Source organism: Dysidea avara, chromosome 9 (genome assembly GCF_963678975.1).
Source record: "Dysidea avara chromosome 9, odDysAvar1.4, whole genome shotgun sequence".
Taxonomy (NCBI): Eukaryota; Metazoa; Porifera; class Demospongiae; order Dictyoceratida; family Dysideidae; genus Dysidea; species Dysidea avara.
In genome coordinates, this window is record NC_089280.1 from 21446919 (window position 1) to 21471362 (window position 24444).

Consider the following 24444-nt stretch of genomic DNA (forward strand, 5'->3'; position numbering starts at 1 on the left):
TGAGGGCCATGGAGGGCCATGGAGGGCCATGGAGAGCCCAAACTTGGCCTCTTGATTCCAATTGTCTTCTTACTTCATTTTATACCCCTATATTCATTTTATACCTCTATATTAAGCCCACCCTCCCACCCTATTACTACCACCTGTGATATTATTACCCGCTCGAAAAAAACTGCCCAAAACAGGGCAAATTTTGGGTATCAGAAATGTATACACCCACTCAGTGATAGCTAGTAAATAGATGAATAATTGGTGCAAATTTTGTTTGCACAGCTGTAGGCACTGGGAAGTTATTACACAATGATTACTTAAAATCGCCATATCTCCTAACGAAGCTTTGTGCGTCGAAACCTTGTTTTGTCAAATTCAGTCACATATAGTTCTGATCTCTGGATCTCATGCACCTTGTCATTTCTTTGACGGGTATCTGACATATATTATCTGTACCAGCTGAAGTTAACTTAATTGTGTTGGTACAGAAAACTAAAGTAAACTTCATTTATGCACTAGCCATGTGACCACAATCAGTCACATTTCAATAAGGTAATCTGTATGCGCACAGGAAAGTGTGTTGAACTGTAAACAATAGTAGCTGCATTAAAGTGGAGTTGAAAACAAAAGAATGACCATACAAATAACTATGTAATTGAGAGATTCCACTGTCCGGGATTCGCCTTTATAGCTGTACGCCTTGGTTTGCAGCCAGTCTGATTTTGATTTCTAGAGCTGAAGATGATCGGAGAACATGATAGTTTCAGTCAGGTTACTGATAAGTTATGCACTTCACTATTTGGTCAGTGGACCCCTGGGTAGGGTGGGGAATACAGAGGATTTGACAAACTCTAGTGTCAAATTCCCCAGTACTGGGGTAAAGAAGCTTGTCAAAACCCCACTATGTCCCCACCTCACAAGAAGGGTTTCTATAGGGGATTTGATTTACCTATAAAGACTAATTCTTGGCTCAACAAACTGCCGCCGCCAAAAGCCCCAGGGGTAGGACAAGGCTTTGATGCCAGACCCCTTGTTAGTGTATGGGGACTCCCGGGAGTGGGGGTAGGGCTTGACAATGATAGGTGCATAATGGCCGGTTCAGTTTCTTCAATGTAGACCAACAAATGTTTTGCCTGAGGCTGAGCTTTAAATTCACACCACACCTTAATATTATATACAATATCTAATTTTTATAGTAACAGAGTAATCAATGACTGGAATTCATCGGGCCATATGGGTGGGTGTAGTATTTATTTATTAGGCCACTCCAAATAAATTCTCTGTTTCCCGTCCTGGACTCAGGCATATTTGCATGCGGGCGGGCGGTCCATCAAGTTTCCATTATTTCATTATAAGATTGGCTAACTCTTCAAGCCATTATTTGCCTGGCACATCCAAAAAGGCTGCATAAAACATGCTTAAACTTGTTCCTTCCTTTGTAAGTTGCAAAAGTAACTCAAACATGAAGTTTGTGCTGACTTCATAGCACTGCATGCTGACACGTGAGCTGACACTGTTTCAAGATAGCTTTTACTGAGCCTATCAGTATGCAAGAATAACCGGAAAATAATGATACGGAATAATGGAATATTTAGAGCTGGCAGTAACCAGATGCCGGCGGTGGACGGGAAACAGCTATTTTATTTGGCCTTACCCCAATCTATTGTCTCTGTCAACGATTTTATAACACTGCTGGACAGACTGCTTATTTGATTTTGTATAATAAGTAGAATAGCTACATAATTTGTTTATGGATGTACAGGCACAGCTAAGCCTTTATCCTTAAAATACCGTAAATTAATGCAAATGCCGTAAATTAATACAAATACAAGCTAAGCCGGCTGTAAAAATGGACTGTGATTTCGATTCCAACCCAGCATTTCAGATTTTGTTTTTTTTAACGTTAGTCTCGTCCCCCACACGCGGGCGGCTGGGGACGAGACTACAGCACAGCATAGTCTCGCGTGGCCAGACCGATTTTTCTCCCACGGCGCTTATCGATTGGAAATTATAAGCGCCTGCTCGAAAAAGTGCTTTTTCTCCCACGGCGCTTATCGGAAATTATAAGCGCCTGCTCGAAAAGCTTTTTCGAGCAGGCGGTTATAATTTCCAATCGATAAGCGCCGTGGGAGAAAAAGCGGTCTGGCCACGCGAGACTAAGCACAGCAGAGCGTCACCATGCGTCACAGCGCAGCAACGCTTATCGATTAGAAATTTGCTGTGCCTGATTCTAGAATAGGCGAACTTTCTTTCTAATCGATAAACACGCGGTGTGACGAAACCTGCCTAGAACTGAACTGTAGAAGAAAGCGATACATCCTTAAGTTTGCACCATCTTTTTTTTTTTTTTTTTTTTTTTTTTTTTGTAATAATTATTATGTAACATATTATACTATACATGTATATGTGTATGTATGTATGTATGTATGTATGTATGTATGTATGTATGTATGTATGTATGTATGTATGTATGTATGTATGTATGTATGTATGTATGTATGTATGTATGTATGTATGTATGTATGTATGTATGTATGTATGTATGTATGTATGTATGTATGTATGTATGTATGTATGTATGTATGTATGTATGTATGTATGTATGTATGTATGTATGTATGTATGTATGTATGTATGTATGTATGTATGTATGTATGTATGTATGTATGTATGTATGTATGTATGTATGTATGTATGTATGTATGTATGTATGTATGTATGTATGTATGTATGTATGTATGTATGTATGTATGTATGTATGTATGTATGTATGTATGTATGTATGTATGTATGTATGTATGTATGTATGTATGTATGTATGTATGTATGTATGTATGTATGTATGTATGTATGTATGTATGTATGTATGTATGTATGTATGTATGTATGTATGTATGTATGTATGTATGTATGTATGTATGTATGTATGTATGTATGTATGTATGTATGTATGTATGTATGTATGTATGTATGTATGTATGTATGTATGTATGTATGTATGTATGTATGTATGTATGTATGTATGTATGTATGTATGTATGTATGTATGTATGTATGTATGTATGTATGTATGTATGTATGTATGTATGTATGTATGTATGTATGTATGTATGTATGTATGTATGTATGTATGTATGTATGTATGTATGTATGTATGTATGTATGTATGTATGTATGTATGTATGTATGTATGTATGTATGTATGTATGTATGTATGTATGTATGTATGTATGTATGTATGTATGTATGTATGTATGTATGTATGTATGTATGTATGTATGTATGTATGTATGTATGTATGTATGTATGTATGTATGTATGTATGTATGTATGTACGTAAGTGCTGCGTATGTATATTATGTATATGTATGTATGTACTGTGTATACTCCTCCTATATGGAAGAACGGCTATGCCGAATATAGGAGTTTAAAACCAAATTCAAATTCAAATTCAATTCAATTCAAGAATGTCTGCTCTCCACATCTGTTGAATAATATTCTGTTTGTTGGCGATTATCTACAACATACTAGTGTTGTTTAGAAATTATCTTCCTGCTGCACTGTATGACACGTTCGGATGGGGAAAGACTACAAAGGGAGCAACATCAGGCCTTACCGTGAAGTTATCATTATGAGTGCCAAAACGGTAGGTAGGAACGCATACGTATCTCAGTTTTCATCCTATCTGGCTCCGTTATTTGCAGGTGGTTCACTCACTTCTATGCTTGGGGTGTCATCTGGGATTGCTGTATACTGGCCTACATATGTACACTTGTGTGTACTTGGGACATGTACCCAGTGGCGGATCTAGAAATTTATAAAGGGGGTTTCCAGTTTACAAGGTGGAGATATACACTGACATGAGATACACAAAAGTTTTGCACTACATCGTCTGGTGTGGTAAGGTGAGACCAAAAAAAGGTCACAGCCTACTGATAGTACATAAAATACCTTAAATAACTTGCTACACACTGCTTTAATAGCTACTGTGACTGCTCTATTAGAGTATCTCGATCGATACGCATGCCACAATAATTAAAACATTTAATTGTTATGCAATCATTTTTCAAAGGGGGTTTCCGTGGAAACCTTGAAACCCCCCCTAAATCTGCCACTGGTACCATATGTGTTGTGGTGGGTTCAAACTGCTCTCGCGTACATCACTGGACATGATACTGAAGTTGTGATAGCTGAACAACAGTGGAGGTTTGGGACATGTCAGTTTGAAGTTGTGCTGGCGCTAGCCGTGCAAACGCTGCAAGTGACAAGAAGATTTTTAGAGTGTGTTTGCATCAGTGTGTTCAGTAGTAGCAAGATGCACATACTACATCATCTTGTAGGAGTTTTCTTTTATACATGGAACGGACCGACAATACTCAGCCAATTTACAATGTGTAGGTTGTGATAGTTAAGTTGCTATATATCTATATATATAGTCCAGACTTGGGTCCAAATACATTGCGTAGTATTTAAATACAAATACTATAAATTTTCCAAATACAATTACAATTGAAAATACTTTGGTCAGGACAGTATTTAAATACAAATACTTTCCATAGTATTTAAATACAATTTAAATTATGCATACTAGTTGCGCTTATTAATTTTTGTTAACACTGTTACTATTGAGATTAAATTGTTAGGTACATGCCAGCTCTACCATAGCCTCTATGCATGAGTGTACAGGAGGTGTATGTATATTATAATATACTATTGATAACATCTAATAAACATCAGTTCTTAAAAAAAATCTTAGTCTACATCTCTCAGGTCGAAATATTTTCCCTACAATACTAAAAAGTCTTTCAACGGGTGCAGATGAAGCTGGCACACACAAAAATTGAGGTGCTAGTTTAGCCAATGGAGAATATTTGATTTGGTTTAGTTTCCAAAACTCAAGTGAGTTCTCCTCTTGTAGTAAGCAAGGTGACAGCAAATATTCTTTAACCATTGAAGTGATGTCATTGGAAGCAATAATAGAATTAGAGGATGCTGTCTCACCTATCAAATCATTGAAAAATGTCTTTATTTTCTTGGCTGGGGGCTCTAGATCTGACTCCTGAGTTTGCATTGCTTCATTGCTAAAGTTACTGGTCTGTATAGTCATGTTAGTACCTTGATCCTGTTGATTCTTTTCAACTTCTTCGATGAGTGCTGCTTTTAGGTGAGTGAATTCTACAAGTTTACATCATTTCAGCTTGAACCTAGGATCAAGTGCAGAAGCCATCAGAAACACATGTATATCCTCATACTTCCCAAGTCTACTATATACTGATGCCTTTAAAGTGGCCACAAACCGGGAACCATTTGTTACAGCTGGTAGTGGAGAAATTCAACTTGCTTATATACTAGTCGACTTCAAAGGAAAGGTAACTGTTTATGAATCCAGTGAAATATGCACTTGAAAGTAGTGTGGACCAAAGGTGTCGACAAGCTATGCATAGCTGATCTCACACTCTTTATGATCAAAGATTTTACCATCTTATTGAAGCAAAGGTATTTGAAGTAATTGTAAGTATTTAAATACATTAGGAAAGTATTTAAATACAAATACATCCAGTTCCCAAACTACAAATACAATTACTCAAAATTTGTATTTGATTGCAATTAAATACAAATACTAATGTAATTGAACCCAAGTCTGATATAGTCACATTTTTTGTTTTATTTCTCTATAGGTAGTGATGAAGCTGACACAAAGCTACAACTACAATGGTACCATTTTACTGGAGTACTATTATTCATCTATGCCAGTTATCATCAGTACAAATGTCATTCTATATTAGCTAATATTAGAACAGGTCGTGATGGTAACACTTATGGTCTTCCTAAAGGTGACTGGTTTGAGTTGCTGACCAGTTCTCACTATTTTGCAGAGATACTGATTTATACTGGAATTGCTATGGTCCAGGGATTCAAAAATGTGTGGACTATAGCTCCAGTGATAATCACCACTCTGCTACTACTGATTGGTGCAAAGTTGACACACGAATGGTACACAGAGAAATACAGAGAAGAATGTTCAAAGAGACGTGTATTGATTCCTTATATTTATTGATTTGAAATGTAACCTGAGATGTTATCTTTGTGTGAAGATGCGTGTTTTCAAATATGATCACTTTACACATTGATAGCACAATCAATGGATGGATTGCTGCTGTTTTATTCTTGATGAACAAGTAAACCTATGGCAGTAACCTTTAGATCTAGAGCATGTGAGTTTACATGCATAAATACCAAGTTTCAGTTGTATATAGTGAGGCCGGCAAGGTAAAACTGTCCCTGTAATCGTTGCTAAAGTATAACACAGAAAGTCCTCCATCATTTTCCACCAAGACTATACTATGTAATATAATACACCTGCTATAACATTGATTAGTCCTATACTAGACTGCATAATGTATATACATGCAGTGATGCAAAATACATGCCGGTTAGTTGTGAAGTCAACATGGTACCATTAACTAATTTTGATAAGCAAATACTTATTGTACATGCAGGAAAAACTTCATGCACTTTAGCAGAGGAATTAATGTGGGTCTAGATTTTTTAAACACAAAGAGACCTTTTTAATTTTTAAAGGGATAAAATTATACTGTATAGCCTAAATATTTTGCGGAAGAACTTTTTCGGGATCAACAGCAAAAATTACCACCATATAGCTACTCTATTGTTTGCAAATCCGCAAAAAAAAAAAAAAAAAAAAATATATATATACAGTATCGGTATGACATTTTATGTTTGTATAGTTTTCCCATGCATGCATGATCTATATAAGGGGCCGACAGTTGACATGCAGTGTAGCCCCTTCTGGGAAATCACATACACACAATGTATGTGATTTAAAAATGTCATATCTCATCACGTATAGATATACTATCCATGTTGAAAATCGTACCTACAAATTTAGATATGACATTGTGGTTTTCCCATGCATCATCTATGTGATTGCACTGAAGGGGTAACTCTTGCCCCCTCAAATAGATAATGTATGAGAAAACTACAAACTTAAAAAATGTGATATCTCATGACTATATGATAATTGCAAATATGTATGGTAGCTAACTGCATGCTGGCAGAGTGGCTGTAAAGTTGAGTAAACATTTTAATAAACTGCATCTTTAATTCAACTATACATGTATGCCGAAAGCAATTTGTTTTGTCAGCTAAATTGTGTTGAAAGCAATAGAAGCTATACATGCAGTTCAGGTGCATGCAATTGCATCTAAAGCAGCATGGATAATGAAAAGATGGGAAGAGCTAATCTCTTATACATAGGAATTAACAAGCCATAGGGAGTCAAAGTTACATTTCAGTGGTGTATGCTAAAAATCGAAATATTACAATACCGTATAGAACAGTCAGATACTCTAATAGAACATCCACCATTAAAACTCTAAGCTATAAAGAACAAACACCACTGTGTGAGCTGAAATTGAACCTGTCCTTCTCACCTGTACATGTGCACTGTTATCTCAAACATCCCAGCATACCAACTACTTATACCTTTTATGCACTGTGAATTGTAAGACATCAATTCTATTGAAAGGCAAATAACTTCCTTCAATTAAACGGCAATTCTGCAAACTTAAATTGGTGCTTGCTTCTTTTAATAACTAAAGCATTAATTCTATAGTGAAATTTTAAGCATTTATAAAGTGAACAGGGTTACAGCATCTGCATGGGGGCTGCACCTTTACATAATCAAGCTCCACATATTTTCTACTTTAGAACAAAACTAAACATGACCAGTATATGTATACATTCCTTCTACTAGTCAGTATGTTGCATTTGAAATGTAGCTATATTATATGTAAATGATAAAAGTGTACCACCACCTTAAAAATTCCAACTTCCCAAAGGAGATGCTTTACACTAGCCACAGTGTAAATGAATTAACAACCATAAGTAATTTCCCTTCCCTGGTGAAATAAATATTATCAAGAGTACATATATTATTGAAAGCTTTTTGAAAAGCAGTTACAACATAGATTAAATAATCGCTGGTTGAGGTTTCATTTTTAATTCTATCTGAATCTATCATAGTATTAGTTTAGACTAAATACTTTATTGGAGGTTGCAATCCACGTAGGCCCCTTGAAATTCACGTATTCTGCAGTGTTATAATGCTGTGCCCTTTACTTGACAATTATTTTATATAGCGCTGCTAGAGAATAGTGACTTGGCCTAGTTAAAGTAGTTCATAATGCTCAAGCTAAACTTGATATTTAAGGCTTTACATCACCAATGCTGAAGGTCATGCTTAGTTAAAGATGTTATACCAAGAGTAAATAATTCCGTTATTTATTCTTAGTTATACTAAGTAACTATGCTTGAAAAGGTGTAGGAGAATATTCATTACTGGACTTGGGCAGCCTTGATCCTGTAGCCATCCAATTTACACTTGAATGCTTACAGAAGTCTGCCAGGTGGTCAGGATATTTTAACTTTAATTTGCAAAATTTTCTTGTGGGGGGAATGCTCCTATATAGGGCATGTTCTGCATGATGTGTTTCACGCACTTTACTAAACTATATAGCCATTTATTTATTATCAATTTTATGTCAACAGACAAGGATTACAAGGCATAAGCTTGTACAGGATGCTCCCCACTGTCATAACATGCATAAATAAACTAAAGAACAACAAATACAAAATTAAAAGAACATATGCACACACACACACACACACACACACACACACACACACACACACACACACACACACACAAACAAACACACACACACTAATCTGAAACTAAAGAAAACTTTTAGTTTTTGCTTAAAGTACTTGCATGGCGGAAGCTGCATGACAACACATCAAAAGGAATTGAGTTCCAGATAAACACACAATTAACAAAAAAAGAATGAAAAGCATTAGTGGAGGAGAGTACTGATTAAATGAATTGTCATGAGAATTGGAGATTATATTCATCTGAAAATAATTTGAAAACTTGATAAGAGTAAACTAATTTACAGGATATAGGACAACACATGTATAATTACATCTAAGTTCCAAAGAAGACCTGACGATCAACTTTAAAGTAAGTGGGTCGAATGTACTTTTGATCCATGCATTTTGCAGCACTGTGTTGCATTGACTCTATCAAGTTAACATTCTAGTACTTCTATTAGGATTTGGGCAAAAAGAGCCTCATGCTATTAAAGGGTAGTCACTTCAATACTGTCTGTTGAAACATGACTGCATGGGATCAAGATTCAACCAAGCAATCGAGGGGCTTTTGGATGGTGAATGAAGCGATCAAGACATCCGCAAAAGTGATGATCAAGCACCTTTGAAAGCTAACACGAGAATTTACTAGGATTTTATGATTGACGATCAAGAATCAAGATAAGTGAAATCAAGTGATCAAGCTGAAATTTCAACAATCAAAATTCTTGATCCCATGCAAGTATATCAACTGGCAGTATTGGAAGTGAATACCCCTTGGCTATTGTTATCCCCATGATTGATGGCCACAAAACTGGCAAATTGCAGTTGATGAGATTGTTCAGTAAGCTGCTAGCTGTTTCTTGTGAGTAATGCAAACTAATTCCAGGCCTGCCAACCCTCACGGATTTACCATGAGACTCACGATTTCACTACCAAGCTCAAGGTCTCACAAGCAGTAGCTCTAAACTCACGGATTTTTAGTTAAGCCTACCAATTCTCACGGATCATCACTATAAAACTCACCGGATTTCTTTACTTTCAAGCTCAGGCCAGAGTCAAAGCTCTCAGAATGTCCTTTCCTAGCCTTTTCCAGTTCTCAGGGGGATTTCCCCGGGTACATAATTGTGGTACAACTAATAATAGAGGCAAGATCACGTGATTATAAAGATGGGCATTGTGGCAAGGATTTGCCTTCTGCCTTCTATTCAATACTAATGCATTGGAGAGTATTTGGAGCAAGATCTGGAGTTGATTTTAAGTGGTCAGAACTCTGATCAGAATACCAGCCCTGAAGTGCCTGGTTTGCACGTCACACAAGAGACCCCATACAAGAGCACCTGGGTTTGTAGCCTATACAAATGGTATGTGTTTGGAGCTTTCAGCCTCTAGGATGAAATTGACATCTCTAAGTCATCATGTGATATTATAAGCACCTAGTGGCTTATATCAAGAATGTTCCATAGTCCAGTTACGTGTTGCAACTTCACAGCAATAAAAGAGTAACTGTTTCAACACAGTGGCTTCCGAGTAAGTACATTTGGCTAGCTGATGAAATAAGACTCTTGCACACTTTTACTGCAGGTCTAGCTATTCCATGCATAGATTAGCTAGTGATACACAACATGTTTTAAATACTATATTGATGCCCATAATTTATAGAAGATGCATGTGTATATGTGTTGTATGGCGCCCAGTGTAGAGCATGGGGGCTGTTACAACTTGCTGTGTCAGCCTATAATGTGCAGATACAGCAGTCCATTCTGAGACCAAGTTTCAAGGCTTTTCTGTTTCCTAGGTTGGCAGGCCTGTAATGCCTGTGTGGCAAAGTATCAGTATTGGAGCCATTTCTGCCTCAAATGTATCGGTGTTGGATCGGTAGTGAAAAAGTAGTATCGGTGCACCACTAAATTAGGCGATCCCTATTATGATCCACTATCTGTAATACAGCATTCTGGCACCGCCCACCCCTTCACAAAGACTAGGCGGGTACGTATGTGTGATCGCGTGATTATCGTGCCCCCTCAGTGCTGCTGAAGTAAGCTGAAGAGATGTCTGTTCTTCACACTGTTTATATCGTAATCGGACTGCTGGCGTTTGTCCTCAATATACTGGTAGTGTTTAGAAATCATCTTCCTGCTCAAGTCTACAACATAGCAACATTCGGATTAGGAATGTTGCCGATAAAAGGTGCAGAAGATCCTACCACGAAGTTACCACAACTGGTACCAAAACGGTTAGCATCATATCTTCTTGTGTGTCACCAGCTTGCACGTTCTTTGAGTACGGTATATCGGGTATCGGTGTAAGTCAGAGACCTCAACCTAGAAAGTGCACTTGGAGTGAGACCTGAGGTTAAAATGAGTGTTTACTTAGGAGTGAGGTCTTGTCTTAGTAGAAAAATTCCTGTAAAATTACAAAATTCGCAACTTTCTTTTTAGCCATTAGAGCACTGTTTAGTGCTTTTCCTAGAGGTTTGAAGCGAAATTAACTTACATAAGAGCTTAATTTTCCAAGAATTGCAATGTGTGAGATGGAAAACCATGCGTGAGACAACAATCTGATGCGTGTGTCTCACGCGTAATGCATGGGAGTTGAGGTGTCTGTGTAAGTAGAGTAACTCACCTAAGGCCAGGCAAGGGGGTGACACACAGGCACTCACTGTAGGTAGATCTGCGACTGCGGTCTAAGTCAAAAGTCAAGGCCACCAAAATTGTGCCAATTCAATGGTCAAGGGTAAAAGCTTCCAACCCACACTTGAAAAGTGCTGAAATATCGTTGCTAAGTCACCGGTCAAAGGTCGAAAAAGGTTCTTAGTCACAGGTTAAAGTGAAATTTCGGCCAGTCAAGACTTTGACCGCGGTCGCAGATCTACCTACAGCGTGTACCTACGTGACACCCCCTTGCCAGGCCACTTGGGCCAGGCAAACTTGATTCATCCACAAAAATTCGGATTTGCATGTGGGGGATCAGTTTTCATTATTCATTATTAAAGAAAATACTCCAAATCAAGCTGTCTGTTATTACTATAGAGGTTAGCTAAGTGATAGCCAGCCTTCTCAGCATCAAAATACGTGTGCATGTGATTGATAACAGCAATAATGAAATTAGAGGCGGTGAGGGTAAGAAGAGATGCGGGCAGGGATGAGAAACAATCAAGTTTGCCTGGCCTAATATCGGACGGGCTCCAAAACTGGACGCGATTACTCGAGTTACAACAGGAATTTTATATGTTGTTCAAGTCAAGGCTGTGGGACTTTAAACATCAAGTATCAGCTTTCTCGGCTTCTTTGTCTGGTGGCAGCAGCCCTGTAAAGTCATTTCTGATTAATACGTATAATCTGAAAGAAGGAAATTGGAATTCAAAGGAATGGGTGTGTGATCACTGAAGAAAAGCAACAAAATGCTGGGTGGTATTGTAAAACACAAATTTCTATTTTGACTACCTTGTTAAAAATGTTTTTCAAGTTATCCAGTGAAAGAACCTGGACCCCACTTATCCAGATTCTCGGTTAACCAAACTACAGAAATGACTGCTCTATTAGTGTAGTGGCTGTTTTATTAAAGTAGTTGAACCAATGTTCTTTGTGCTATTTTAAGGTTATTTATATAGAGATACACACTTTTCAGACTTATGGACCACCCCTGGTCCCGAAAGGTTCGGATAACTGAAGTTCCACTGTACTATCGTCCCAGCGACCCCTTCTTGTTTTGTTCCCTTTTTTTAGTGATCCCTCCTATTTCCCCTTTTAAATTCCGATTTTTTAATTTATCTAGTTAGTTGTTACAGTACTGCAAGTCAGATCTTTTGCACAGAATACTATATAGTTGGAATCTTACAGTCCAGTAATGGATTTATAAAAGTAAGTGCTTTGTGTGCAGTCCTGCCATGATATATTTCATATGATGGCAAATACTAAGTTATAAAATATGTGGATGCTTTAAGCAATCAAATTTTGATTCTTTTCTGAAAATCAGTTGGTGAAGTTTGGCATGGAGGGGGGGAGGGGGGGGGCTTATAAGCGAATCTTAGTACCAAGTTTGGTTTGAATACGATAAACAGTCACTGAGATATTAACAATCACTCACAAAAATAATACCAACAATAATTTATGTTGTCATGCCTACGGGGTAGACTGCTTATGGGAAAAGCTGAGAATGGGTATGTAGATAGGTTAACTATCAAAAATTTTGTGGTTTGAAAGAAATTGAGCTGAAGATCATGCAACAGTGTGCAATAATCATGTGATCGGAGTTTGGTTAAACAATGACAACTTACCATGCCTCCCAGGCATGGAACGGACCAAAATCCGGTATATAGGTACACTAATTGTAGAAAGGCCTTTCCAGTGGTTTAGAAATATCAGATTTAAAACCATTGAGTTATAAGAATTCATGTAACGTGTGCATAATCAAGATACTCTAATAGTGCAATCACCTATTAAAGCAGCAAGCTATGCAGTAATTAGCCCCTTTAAAGAGTTCAGCTATGTTACAAGTCACCCTGTAGAAAGTTCAGTTATAAAAAAGCCATCTTGAAAAGAATTTAGCTACCTTAAAAGCCTCCTTGTAGAGAGTTTAGCTACAAACAAGTCACTCTGCAGAGAGTTTAGGTGCAAACAAGCTACCCTGTAGAGAGTTCAAGCTGTTCTACAAGTCATCCTGTAGAGAATTCAGCTCAATTACAAAGAGAGTTCAGCTACATACAAGTTACCCTGTAAAACGTTCAGCTACAAAAAAAAATGTCACCCTGTAGAGAGTTTAGTTATGTTATATGTCACCCTGTAGAGAGTTCACTGATACACCTCACTTCAAAGGGAAGAGCAGCCCTATAAACCATGATAGAATAAAATCATTATTGATGAGCGATACAAGTAATAAATGTATAGATACCAACACATATGTGAAATTCTTGTTTAAATTCTTACACGCTGGTGTGGCATGCCGGCTTTTTGGGCCGCATGATATACTATCATGTGTCTTGATACCAATATAATGCAGTACCAATATTACAAGTATCAATTATGATTCTGTTTTAATTCAGTGCTCTTTTATGCCCTGTGGCACTTCAGGTGATTTGGTGGCTTAGTGGGTACTGCACTGGGTAGACTCCATGGTAAATATATAAATAAAAATTGAAATTTAAAAAGGGGAAATAGGGATTGTTAAAGAAATCAACAAAACAAAAAGGGATCACTGAGGTGGTAATATAGACCACAAATCTCTAATATGATTTTGACTTTCCATTTAAAAGATTTTTTTTGACCTATTCAGTCAAAATAGAGATTTGTGGTTCATATTATCACCTCAGTGATCCCTTTTTGTTTTGTTACTTTTTTCAGTGATCCACTTTTTAAATTCCAATTTTTTATGTATGTAGTTTGTTTATTTTCAATACTGGACTGTGAGATTCCGACTGTGGTATTCTTTATAGGTTATAGTACTGTAACTTTTGTAAATAGAATTACTGTTAGTAGAATAGTGCTTTGTGTCCATTATGATATTCATATGATGTCAAAGACTAAAGACTGGTAGTCAACGGACACCTCACCCTGAAACAGCTTTTCAAGCTTAAGCTACATGGGGATAGATCCAGGAGCTGGTAAGGGAAGGAGTACACTGGTGGTCGGGAAAAAAGTTTATCTCTAGCTGTAGAAATGTGCACTTATTTTTACAGTGAGATATCATACAGTACAATAGTTACTGTATAGTAGAGACCACAAAGGAGTAGGCATGGCCCACAAAATAAGATCACCCAAAAAACAGTCTCAATCCCCCCTGATGACAATGAGACAGTATTGGTTAGGTAAAACTAAACCCAAACAATCGACCTGAAACGCTTTCAACAAATTGCTACGGAATTTAAAAAAAAATTATTTAACGGAATTTTCTAGTGACTGAATAACTGACTGAGTAAGTAACTGACTGAGGCCTTCAGACAAGCGTAACTCTATAACAGCTAAGGCTATGGGCTTGCTTTTTTCACTGTTCGACATCGCTTCAGCCCGAGAGGTGCCTTTTGGCATACCACATACGTACAATGCATTCTTCATGGACTTACCAGTGTCCTCCTTTGTGTCCCATTCATCTTTGCTGACAACAGAAAGTATCGATTTGGTGATAGCACGTGGTGGCTTCCCTTCATAACGGAAATTGTCTGTATTTTTCATAGTGGCTATTTTGTTAGCAGAGGTGCTTTTTGAACAATTCTTGATTCATACTGCTGTGTAACGTGGTTGAACATAGCCAACAACGAAGTGTAGTGGATACTTCACTTTTCATCCAGATGATGATTGATATAACTGGGGCGTCCGACACCATTTCCTTCAGTATGCGGGGATTGCAGAGGTGCTTTTTGAACAGTTCTTGATTCAAAATGCTGTGTAACGGGTTGAACAAAGCTGACAATGAAGCGTAACGGATACTTTACTTTTCAGACGATAATTAACAAGCTGGGGCGTGCGGCGCCATTTCAGATGCAGTATGCGTGGGTTCATTAGTCATAATAATTATTTACAAAAAAAGTCAACAAACAAGTACACCAAAAAATTTGGAATTTTCAACTAGAGTAGGGACCATAGCACATCGATAAAAAGTACTGAAACAAGTTGGAGTAGTCCATGATATTAAATCACAGTAAACAATAAGAAGTATTATATCCCTACTGTGCATTTCCATTATGGTATCTTGAGCACAGTAGTATAACACTTCTTATTGTTTTACTGTGATTTAATATCGTGGACTACTCTGACTTGTTTCAGTACTTTTTATTGATGTGATATGGTCCCTACTCTAGTTGAAAATTCCAAATTTTTGGTATACTTGTTCGAATGTTAATTTATCTACGTAAGTGATTTTATGAAGAGTTTACGTTAGTGACAACACACAAAGGCACCGTGACACACGCATGCATACATACACTTGTGTGAAATGGTTATAGAGTAAACCCTATCACTTATCAAAGGAGATGCCTAACTGTGCTTGCGTAGATGGCTTCTTGTAGTGAATTTCCTGCCACCAGAAATGTTTACCGACAATACTATATGCAATCTTCTAAGGTTTGGTGCTACAGTGGTGCTACAGTGCTACTACAGCTTTGAACTCAGGAAAATTTAGTCAGCTAAAACTACAGCATGGTGAAAAGGAATTAGTACTAGCGTACACAAAGGAATCCCATAATTTACTGAGGCTTCTTTCATTTATAGATACCGGTGAAGAGGATCTTAGAACTTTATTGAGCTCTCATGTAATTGATAATCTGTAGAATATGGGTTTATAAAGTGGTCATGGATATGCCAAAGGACTTGGTAAGCATTGGTTGCTATGTAGTTATTTATTTTTGGCCACAGAGTGGACAAATTCTGCTATAGTCCTGTGAAACGAAAGAATAACAATAGTATGATAATGAACAAATCACATAAATTCACAATTTTTGAATGTCTAGCTCATGCATCTTTACTTATTAGTTTACTTCTTAGTTCAGTGATTAATAGGATGCCTTCTGAATATTGTTTTGCGAGCAAGTCTGCTTTCTAAGGTGGTGACTGCTCTATAATGGATTTGTGGAAATTCTAATTATAAATCCGCTATTGTGGTTTATGATAATGTATGCTGAATGATTGTATAAAGGTATGCCAAGTAGCTGGATTATGATTTCATAACTATGTTCTGTCTGGCTAGGTGGTACACTCACTTCTATGCCTGGGGTGTCATCTGGGATTGCTGTATACTGGCCTACATCACTTGTGTGTACCTGGGACATGTACCATATGTGTTGTGGTGGGTTCAAACTGCTCTCACATACATCACTGGACATAATATTGAAGTTGTGATAGCTGAACAACAGTGGAGGTTTGAGACATGTCAGTTTGAAGTTGTGCTGGCCTTATTGTTGCAAACACTGCAAGTAATGAGAAGAGTCTTGGAGTGTGTTTTTGTCACCGTATTTGGCAGTAACAGCAAGATGCACATGATTCTCTATCTTGGTGGATATCTCTTCTATACATGGAACGGAGCTACGATACTCAGCCAACTCGCAACATGTAAGTGATAATAGTTAGCTGTGTGACGTTACATGGTATTGTATTATAGGTAGTGATGGAGCTGACACAAAGCTACAACTACAATGGTACCATTTCACTGGAGTACTACTGTTCATCTATGCCAGTTATCATCAGTACAAATGTCATTCAATATTAGCTAATATTAGAACAGGTCGTGATAGTAGCACTTATGGTCTTCCTAAAGGTGACTGGTTTGAGTTGGTGACCAGTCCTCACTATTTTGCAGAGATACTGATTTATACTGGAATTGCTATGGTCCAGGGATTCAAAAATGTGTGGACTATTGGTCCAGTGATCAGCACAATTCTGATGCTACTGCCTGGCACAAGGTTGACACATGAATGGTACATGGAGAAACACAGAGAAGAATGTTCAAAGAGACGTGCACTCTTTCCATATATTTATTAGTGTATTACCCATCTATGTGTGTGTGAAGTTCTGTTTTTTATTTTTATAATTTTTCAAATAAGGCCATACCAAATTAATCATAATTATGTTTCACGGATTGTTTGCCCTCTGGCTAGTAACCTGGCAGGTCAAAAAATAAACGAAAAATGTAAATTATTTCACCGACTGCTTTGTTAGAGTTTATATAACTGCTTTATTGCAGCTAAAGTCCTTCCAAAATAAAGTGATGTTCTATTGATCATTGTAAGAAACATGCATTTCTTTAGTTTGAGGGTGAGTATGGGTGGGAACAGCTCGTGCCACTTTGAATCCATACTATAGTTGTTTTAGTTAAACCAATATTTAGCATGTCCATGTATTGTGTGCTCTAATGTGTGTTGTAGGGTTAAGAGTGGGAAGAGGGTGTACTTGCTGCATGTGCACCCCACTGGATATCCACCCCTGATAAATACCAAATACATTATTGTTGTATATAATTTACGTGCTGAAGTATTTAGTGAAAGGCATTCCCTTTTTAAGTCATGCATAATGATGTGGTGTAGCATTCTATCGGAATAATATTAATACAAAAGTGCAGACTTTAAGAAACAAACCTTTTCTGCATGCATGAGGGGGGGATGCCAAAAGACAGAACTTTGAGGAAATGATGAATTGTTACATAATTATATAGCTATACACAATCTAGCTGTCTACAAATTTAAAGCTGTCTGTTTTCATTAGGCCACTTACAGCAGCTTCTGTCAATGTAATCACAGATAGAAAGCTAGCCTCATCTTTTCACTGCTATATCATGGGAGGAGTAATTGACATACAAACATAACTGACAGAAACATAATGACACAAGCATTGGCTACTATAGGAACAAGCATAGTGTACACTTTAAAAAAAGTGTAAAAATAATAGTGTGGGGTCAAGTTTTCAGTTCAGTCAGTGTTTATTCTTGATTTTCTCCTTTGGTGGGAATCAGGAATTTGGGAGGTGACCAGGTGAAAATCTGGTATATAGTGGTCCAAGTTCACAACTATATGTATGTATATAAAACAGTTGAAATAGTACTAGTTGCCAAACTGGTTAGTCATTTCAGTGGCAGATCTAGGATTTTTAAAAGGGGGTTTCTAAAAGTTGGTATAGCTGAATAAGGAATCTGATAACATTTCTCCAGAAATTTTTGAGATTTTAGAAGCTTTAGCAATTACAATAAATCCAATGCTTTAAACTGTACATACTATAGCTAACTATAGGTAACTATAAGCTGTGGCTTTGATTGCTCAATTAGAGTAGTTACTTGACTGCTCTATTAGAGTATTTCGATTGTTTTTAACGCAGTGGGGGATGAAAAGTGAAGTGTTGCTGTGGGTTTCATGGCTATAAATGGTGTTAGTTAAGTGCAACTGCATGCATACTACTGAAATACTGTGGTATATAGTTGTTTGTTATGACAAATTGTCAGTCCAACCATATATACACCATGTAGTATCTATGGTCCAACAGTGTTTATGTATTTAGACTGCTACTGAGCTAAATTTAAAAGGGGGTCCTGTCAAAACCCCAGAAACCCATCTAGATCCGCCACTGCATTTAAGGCTTTGTCATGAGTGTTGATTCCTATGGTTAGTAGAGCTTGATGCATGAAGTGATGACAATGTAATTTCTAGGACAACCATGCACATTTCTGTGTATTAGTAACGCACTGCATATCAAGTGTTGAATCTTTTGAATAAGCAATTTGTGTGAGATCAGTATTGGCCATCATTGTACTGTGTATGATACCGCAAAGCACTAGAGTGGATGTCTTTCAAGGAATAATATAAAACTTAGGGTGTTTGAAATTGAATACTTTCATGGTTATAGCAAAACACGAAGTTCAGATTAAATCTGGTGGTATTTGTGCTGGCTGTGCATGCCACTTTGAAAGTAGAAATTTTTACAAAATTACACTTTCTGAGATTGAATCTAATGAGAGTTAAGTATGCTATTTAGAAAAAAAAACTGGGCTCTATGTGCATGAAATTTTGTTAGTTGTATATATGCACCCCGGCTAGGATTTTGAGGTTGTGTTTGCAGTTTTTAGCTTTATCGATTGTTGTGCTGTGCCATACACTATATTAATTTAACTCATTTTGTCCTGCCACAGTGGTGTGTTAGGGTCACATGCAGTCCTGCTGTATCAACTCAAAAGTCTGAAATTTTATGGGGGGGGGGGTCCTCCCTACGCCCCTGTTTAGTTTTAACCTAAGAATAGCATAGTAACAATTTTAGGGGGTGAGTCTGAGATTTCTTTTGGGGGGGGGGGGAGTTCCCTCCCCTAGTGAAACCATACTGCTGAGATAATCATACCCACCCGCCTATGGTAAAACTAGTTTGAGTTTAACTACTTTGACTGAGGACGAAGAACTAAATAGCTACAGGAATTATATTTTGAATTTTTATCTTGGTGGATATGGAATTTTATTTATTTTTTTATTTATTAATACTTCACAGCACAAGTGCTGAAGGTCTGTAGGACACCTGGTCCTACACCCTGCTCAAAGACTTTAGCTACAGAATTATTGCCAACTGACCAAACATGTATCATTGACTGCATGGAGTACTACCTTTGCCAGTGATCATCAGTACAAATGTGATTATAGAAAAGGTTGTGATATACACTTATGGTCTTCCTGATTAAACAGTTAAAAGTGTAGACTGGTTTGAATTGGTGACCAGACTGTGTCCTCACTATTTTGCTAGTATGGCGGCGCCCGCCCATTTATGACAGCTTAACTTTAAGGGACTATTTAATTTAAAAAAATGTATGGACTATTGTCGCAGTGATAATGGTCACTCTCGTGTTGATGCTTGGTGCGAGAATGGTATACGGAGAAATACAGAGAAGAATTCAAATAGACGCGCACTGATTTCGTATAAATTCACTGATTTCTGTTTGTGTACCAGAAATACAATAATAACAATGGCGCTTTTAACGCTGATAGCTCGTTCAACGGATGGTCTACCGCTGTCATCGTCTATCGAAAGTGACGAACAGGTAAGCCTGGTGTTAACGTGGGGCTGTATGTAAAGCGTGTGTGTTCTTGTAAACGTGTTTCTAGTCCGGAAAGAACTTGACGGAGTTTCAAAGTCAGGCGAAGGCAATATTCCGTAAGCTGTCTCCACAGTCACCACCAAGATGTAGTATAGAGAGTCCTCCACTAGTTTTCCAGTAAGTTTATACTTTTACTGTTTGTAATTTAACACACCTACACTGACAGTTATGTTATTGAAAGTGAGATATGTTATCTGGTGCTATGTGAGCCCTCCTATTCCCCAAGACTGGCATTCAGTTACCTGCGTAGTTTACATGAAGCATTTAGTCAACAACATGGTCATGAAGTGCACAAAGCACAACGTCCTTATCACTTCATTGAGTTTGGTAAGTGTGTGTATAGTGTGCGTACATGTGCATATTGTTGTGCATGCATGTGTAGTGTGTGTGTGTGTGTGTGCGTGTGTGTTGTGTGTGTGTGTGTGTGTGTTCTAATAATTTATTTGTGTATAGTATAATTGGGTGTGGTAGCAACATTAGACAAAATGTTCACCAATAGACAACCGGTGACAAGATGTGGCAACAATGGTACAATGTATTAGAAATACTGCTAGCTTTTGGTGATATTACGTGAGTATGTTGAAGATATCCACAATTAGAGAATGCCTAAAAAGTATTTTGTAATGCAGTCCTTGTATGTGTTATTGGTTCCTATTGGAGTTTTAGTTGTGTAGTTTGTATTGTAAAACTTGTTTTCATAGCTCGTAGAACCCTTTTGGACAAGGCAACATAGGACCACTAATTCTGTACTTCATTGTACTGTGTACAATTATCCCTTTGGGTTGAAGAATAGATACAGTACAGTATATTGTAATAGCCAACTAACTGTGGCCAATAATGATGGGGTGATGTTATGATTTTGTGTTTATGCAGTTGTGTGCTCCCTTCTCTTTCTGAGTGTTTTATAGTTGGTTGTGTACATGGGTAGGTACTGTTTATTATGGAATTGAACGTCAAGATATTAGCATGATGTGTACAAGGTCTGGTGACTGGTCATACCAATCTAAACATGCCATTTTAAAAATCTTGACCATGGTGCAGCAACCTCCTATTGGTTTCACTGTACTGTACCTTGCAGGCAGAATATTAAGCTAGGGGGAGTAAGTTGTACCCTGGGGGTTTAGTAGTTCTATAGGATTCTGAGAGATCACCATAAGTGTGCTTTGTGCACTCCAAAATGCAACGCATGAGGTTTCTAGGGGGATCTGGGAGCATGCCCCCCCTCCCCCCCCCAAAGGAAATAGTAATTAACTGTGAAGATTCATGGTATACGTGAAATTTTATTGTGATGCCAGTGAATATTGGCCATGTGATTATACAACTTTGGGAAATACCATCAATCAATCATTTTCATCTGTAATTACATACTGTATTAAGGCTTTAGGTATAAACCAAGAGGGGGTGGGGGCACTCCCTAGATTAACCCTACTTTGATAATGTTATGTTACAGAAAGTTGCACAAGATGAAAGTAAACAGTGAAACCTATATACAGTGAAATCTGTATACAGTGAAACCTGTATACAGTGAAACCTGTATACAGTGACCTAGTTAGACAGGTTTCACTGTATTATTGATTACAACAGCAGGATGAAACACTGCTTTACCTGCACCTGTCCTATACAAATCCCTCAAATTTTTTCATGCATTTCAATTTTAATACTGCGCTTGTGACATGACTGTGCGTGAGAAATCACTGTAGGGCATAATGGGGCATACTGCATATGTGATTGTGCAATCAAACTTGGTGTCTGATTTTAAGACAGTACGGAGAAATTTTTTGTCATATTTGCAAGGAGCATGGTACCACAACTTAAATAGGAACTGTAAAGGAACATATTGTGTTAGGGTGGTGAAGAGAAGCTCTGTGAGGGTCCCATACTGCATATTGGGTACAATTGTGTATATTACAGGTTATTTTTTCTAGATTCAAATTGAGGATGATAATTGAATATTCTGTAATAAGTGGTTTATATTGCCCCTCATTAAGGTACTGAGATAGAGCGACTCAAGAAGGCCCACTCTGAGAACCAGTCTCGTGGTCAACTGGGCCGACTGGCTGATGAGCTACAAGGAGTACAGAAGATAATGATTGATAATATCGATGCTGCTCTGAACAGAGGAGAACTGATATCAGGTATGACTCACTTCCTAACTGAAAGATTCCTCTGCTGTAGTTCCATGTGGTTTCATGTTGACATTTACAGTGAAATGTCACTTAGTGTTTTCCTCTTTAATAAGACCACCTCTTTATAGTGGACATTTCAAGTGTGTCCCAAACATAGCTAAGGTGTACTTCATGACCTCATTAAGTATGTTAAAGCATAGCCACGAGTGCTATATGAAAAGTAAAGCACTCGGCTTGGCCTTGATGCTATCGGCCACGCACCTTGTGCTTTATTTTTCATATAGCACTCGTGGCTATACTTTAGATGATTTATGGAACTTTCTAGTCGTGTAGCTTCACCATACACTAGGACTCATAATTAACATGCATTGCACGAACTATTAGCAGCCTGAATGCACACAAATTAGTTTAACAAAGTAACTTGCGCGTACTGTAGTTCACCATAGTTTGGCATGGTAGACATTCATCATGTATTTTGCTTGCAACCCACAATCAATTCTATTGTGAGTCACATGGTGAAATATTTCTGCGATATCTCCAGGACTTGTCCGTTTACATTAACAAACATAACAGCAATGTTACCTTCTCCCACCCATCATCGAAACATTTAGGTATGTCTATGAAAGCAATCCAGTGGTAGAACTCATATTGGCTGGGGTGATTGATCACTCAGTGCGACGAGGCTATCAGCCTTCACTGGCTTGGGTGATTAGTTATACTGACATGAGCCCCGCAGGCTATTAGCCTGCACTAGAGCACGTGGGCAATTGTGGTGGTTGATGAAGCACGGTTGGCCGACTGAGAGTGTATTTTATGAAATTTAAAGTACACTTTCTCTTTGATCTTGCCCACGCAAAGTTCTATAATAACTATTATAGTGACCATGTCAAGTAGGTTACAAAACATACTAAGGTGTACTACGTGGCCTCATTATTAAATATATCTGCTTATTGCAGACATCTTGTGTTAGGTCCCAAGTTCACACTGATAACATTTATCACATCACTGGTTCACTGTTGACAAACTGTAGGATTGGATAGAAAATACACAGCTAATGTTATCCACAACACTTGCATCCATGTGTGTGAGCACGTGTTTAGCACGTGTTTAGCACAAAGCGGCACATGTTGGCAAGTAGTGTACACACTTTTCATTTTCAGTCAACTTATTATAGTTCTAAGTTGTTCCTTATCCTATTCTCTTCTATAGTCTAGAAAGAAATGATGTTTAACCAGAAGTTGTGTTCCAGCCTATTTCTGTGGAGCTCTTACTCATGTTTGTCAGTCTTGTGCTGTACAGACGTCGCTCCAGGAGAAGTGTCACTTGCTCTCTTCCTATTTTACTTGTGAATCCATGTCTTCCAAAGTTCCAATACAACTTTGCTTCTGAAAAAGAACATCTTCCTTTCTCATTGTCACATTAAATATTCTCAAAGTTGGTATATAGGTCTCTAGATTTTATATAAAAGTTCCACTATATAGGGTACAATGTTATGACACACACATTTTATTAGGGTACCTAATAATGCTGATTATTGCATTTTGTTTTTTTAGATTTGGCAGACAAGACAAGGACATTGGCAGTTGAATCAAAGATGTATGCTAAAGAGGCAAAGTTTTTGAACTTGAGGACATCACTTGCTGCCAAAGCAGCTATAGTTGTAGTGATTATACTAATTCTCATTTTCCTGAGGTTCTGGTTGTTCTGAAGATGTTATATATATATATATAGTAGATCACAATTACTTGTATATTTAATTGTTGTAAAGTATTGGATGTGTCATGTGCACCAGATAAGAATGAAGGGAAAATGTTTGTGGCAAATGAGCTTGTAACTGTAGCTTTACTGGTCATCAAAAACTCTAAATTGAGGGGGCGAGTTAAAAAGTTTGGCTAATGTGCAGTCACTGTAATTGAGAATAGTTACCGTACTGTTTTGGTATTTACAATTTCTTAGTGACTCATGAAATGGTTTGCTTTGATTCATAATGTCATATCTGACTATCCTCCTATACACTGGGGAAACACATTACATTAGGCCACTCCAATAGGTAATTATGTTTCTGGTCCTTTGAAAATCAGTTTTAGGTGTGGGCGGAATTCAG

General features: G+C 37.5%; 3 protein-coding genes across 3 annotated transcripts; all 3 read left to right on the forward strand.

Annotated features, from left to right (window-relative positions):
- Nucleotides 1-3568: 3568 nt before the first annotated feature.
- On the forward strand, nucleotides 3569-6131 carry LOC136267578 (polyprenol reductase-like). The gene is made up of 4 exons (XM_066062738.1): nucleotides 3569-3608; nucleotides 3665-3757; nucleotides 4182-4385; nucleotides 5670-6131. Exons 1-4 carry the CDS (start codon nucleotides 3569-3571, stop codon nucleotides 6047-6049), a joined length of 717 nt encoding a protein of 238 aa, XP_065918810.1. The 3' UTR covers nucleotides 6050-6131.
- Nucleotides 6132-10641: 4510 nt separating this feature from the next.
- LOC136266770 (polyprenol reductase-like) lies at nucleotides 10642-17154 on the forward strand. Its single transcript, XM_066061790.1, has 3 exons — nucleotides 10642-10897; nucleotides 16342-16703; nucleotides 16753-17154. The coding sequence occupies exons 1-3, from the start codon at nucleotides 10713-10715 to the stop codon at nucleotides 17130-17132; spliced, it is 927 nt and encodes a 308-aa protein (XP_065917862.1). The 5' UTR covers nucleotides 10642-10712; the 3' UTR covers nucleotides 17133-17154.
- Nucleotides 17155-20002: 2848 nt separating this feature from the next.
- On the forward strand, nucleotides 20003-24056 carry LOC136266314 (vesicle-trafficking protein SEC22b-like). Its single transcript, XM_066061325.1, has 5 exons — nucleotides 20003-20157; nucleotides 20222-20331; nucleotides 20381-20541; nucleotides 22203-22349; nucleotides 23894-24056. Exons 1-5 carry the CDS (start codon nucleotides 20083-20085, stop codon nucleotides 24046-24048), a joined length of 648 nt encoding a protein of 215 aa, XP_065917397.1. The 5' UTR covers nucleotides 20003-20082; the 3' UTR covers nucleotides 24049-24056.
- Nucleotides 24057-24444: the final 388 nt, after the last annotated feature.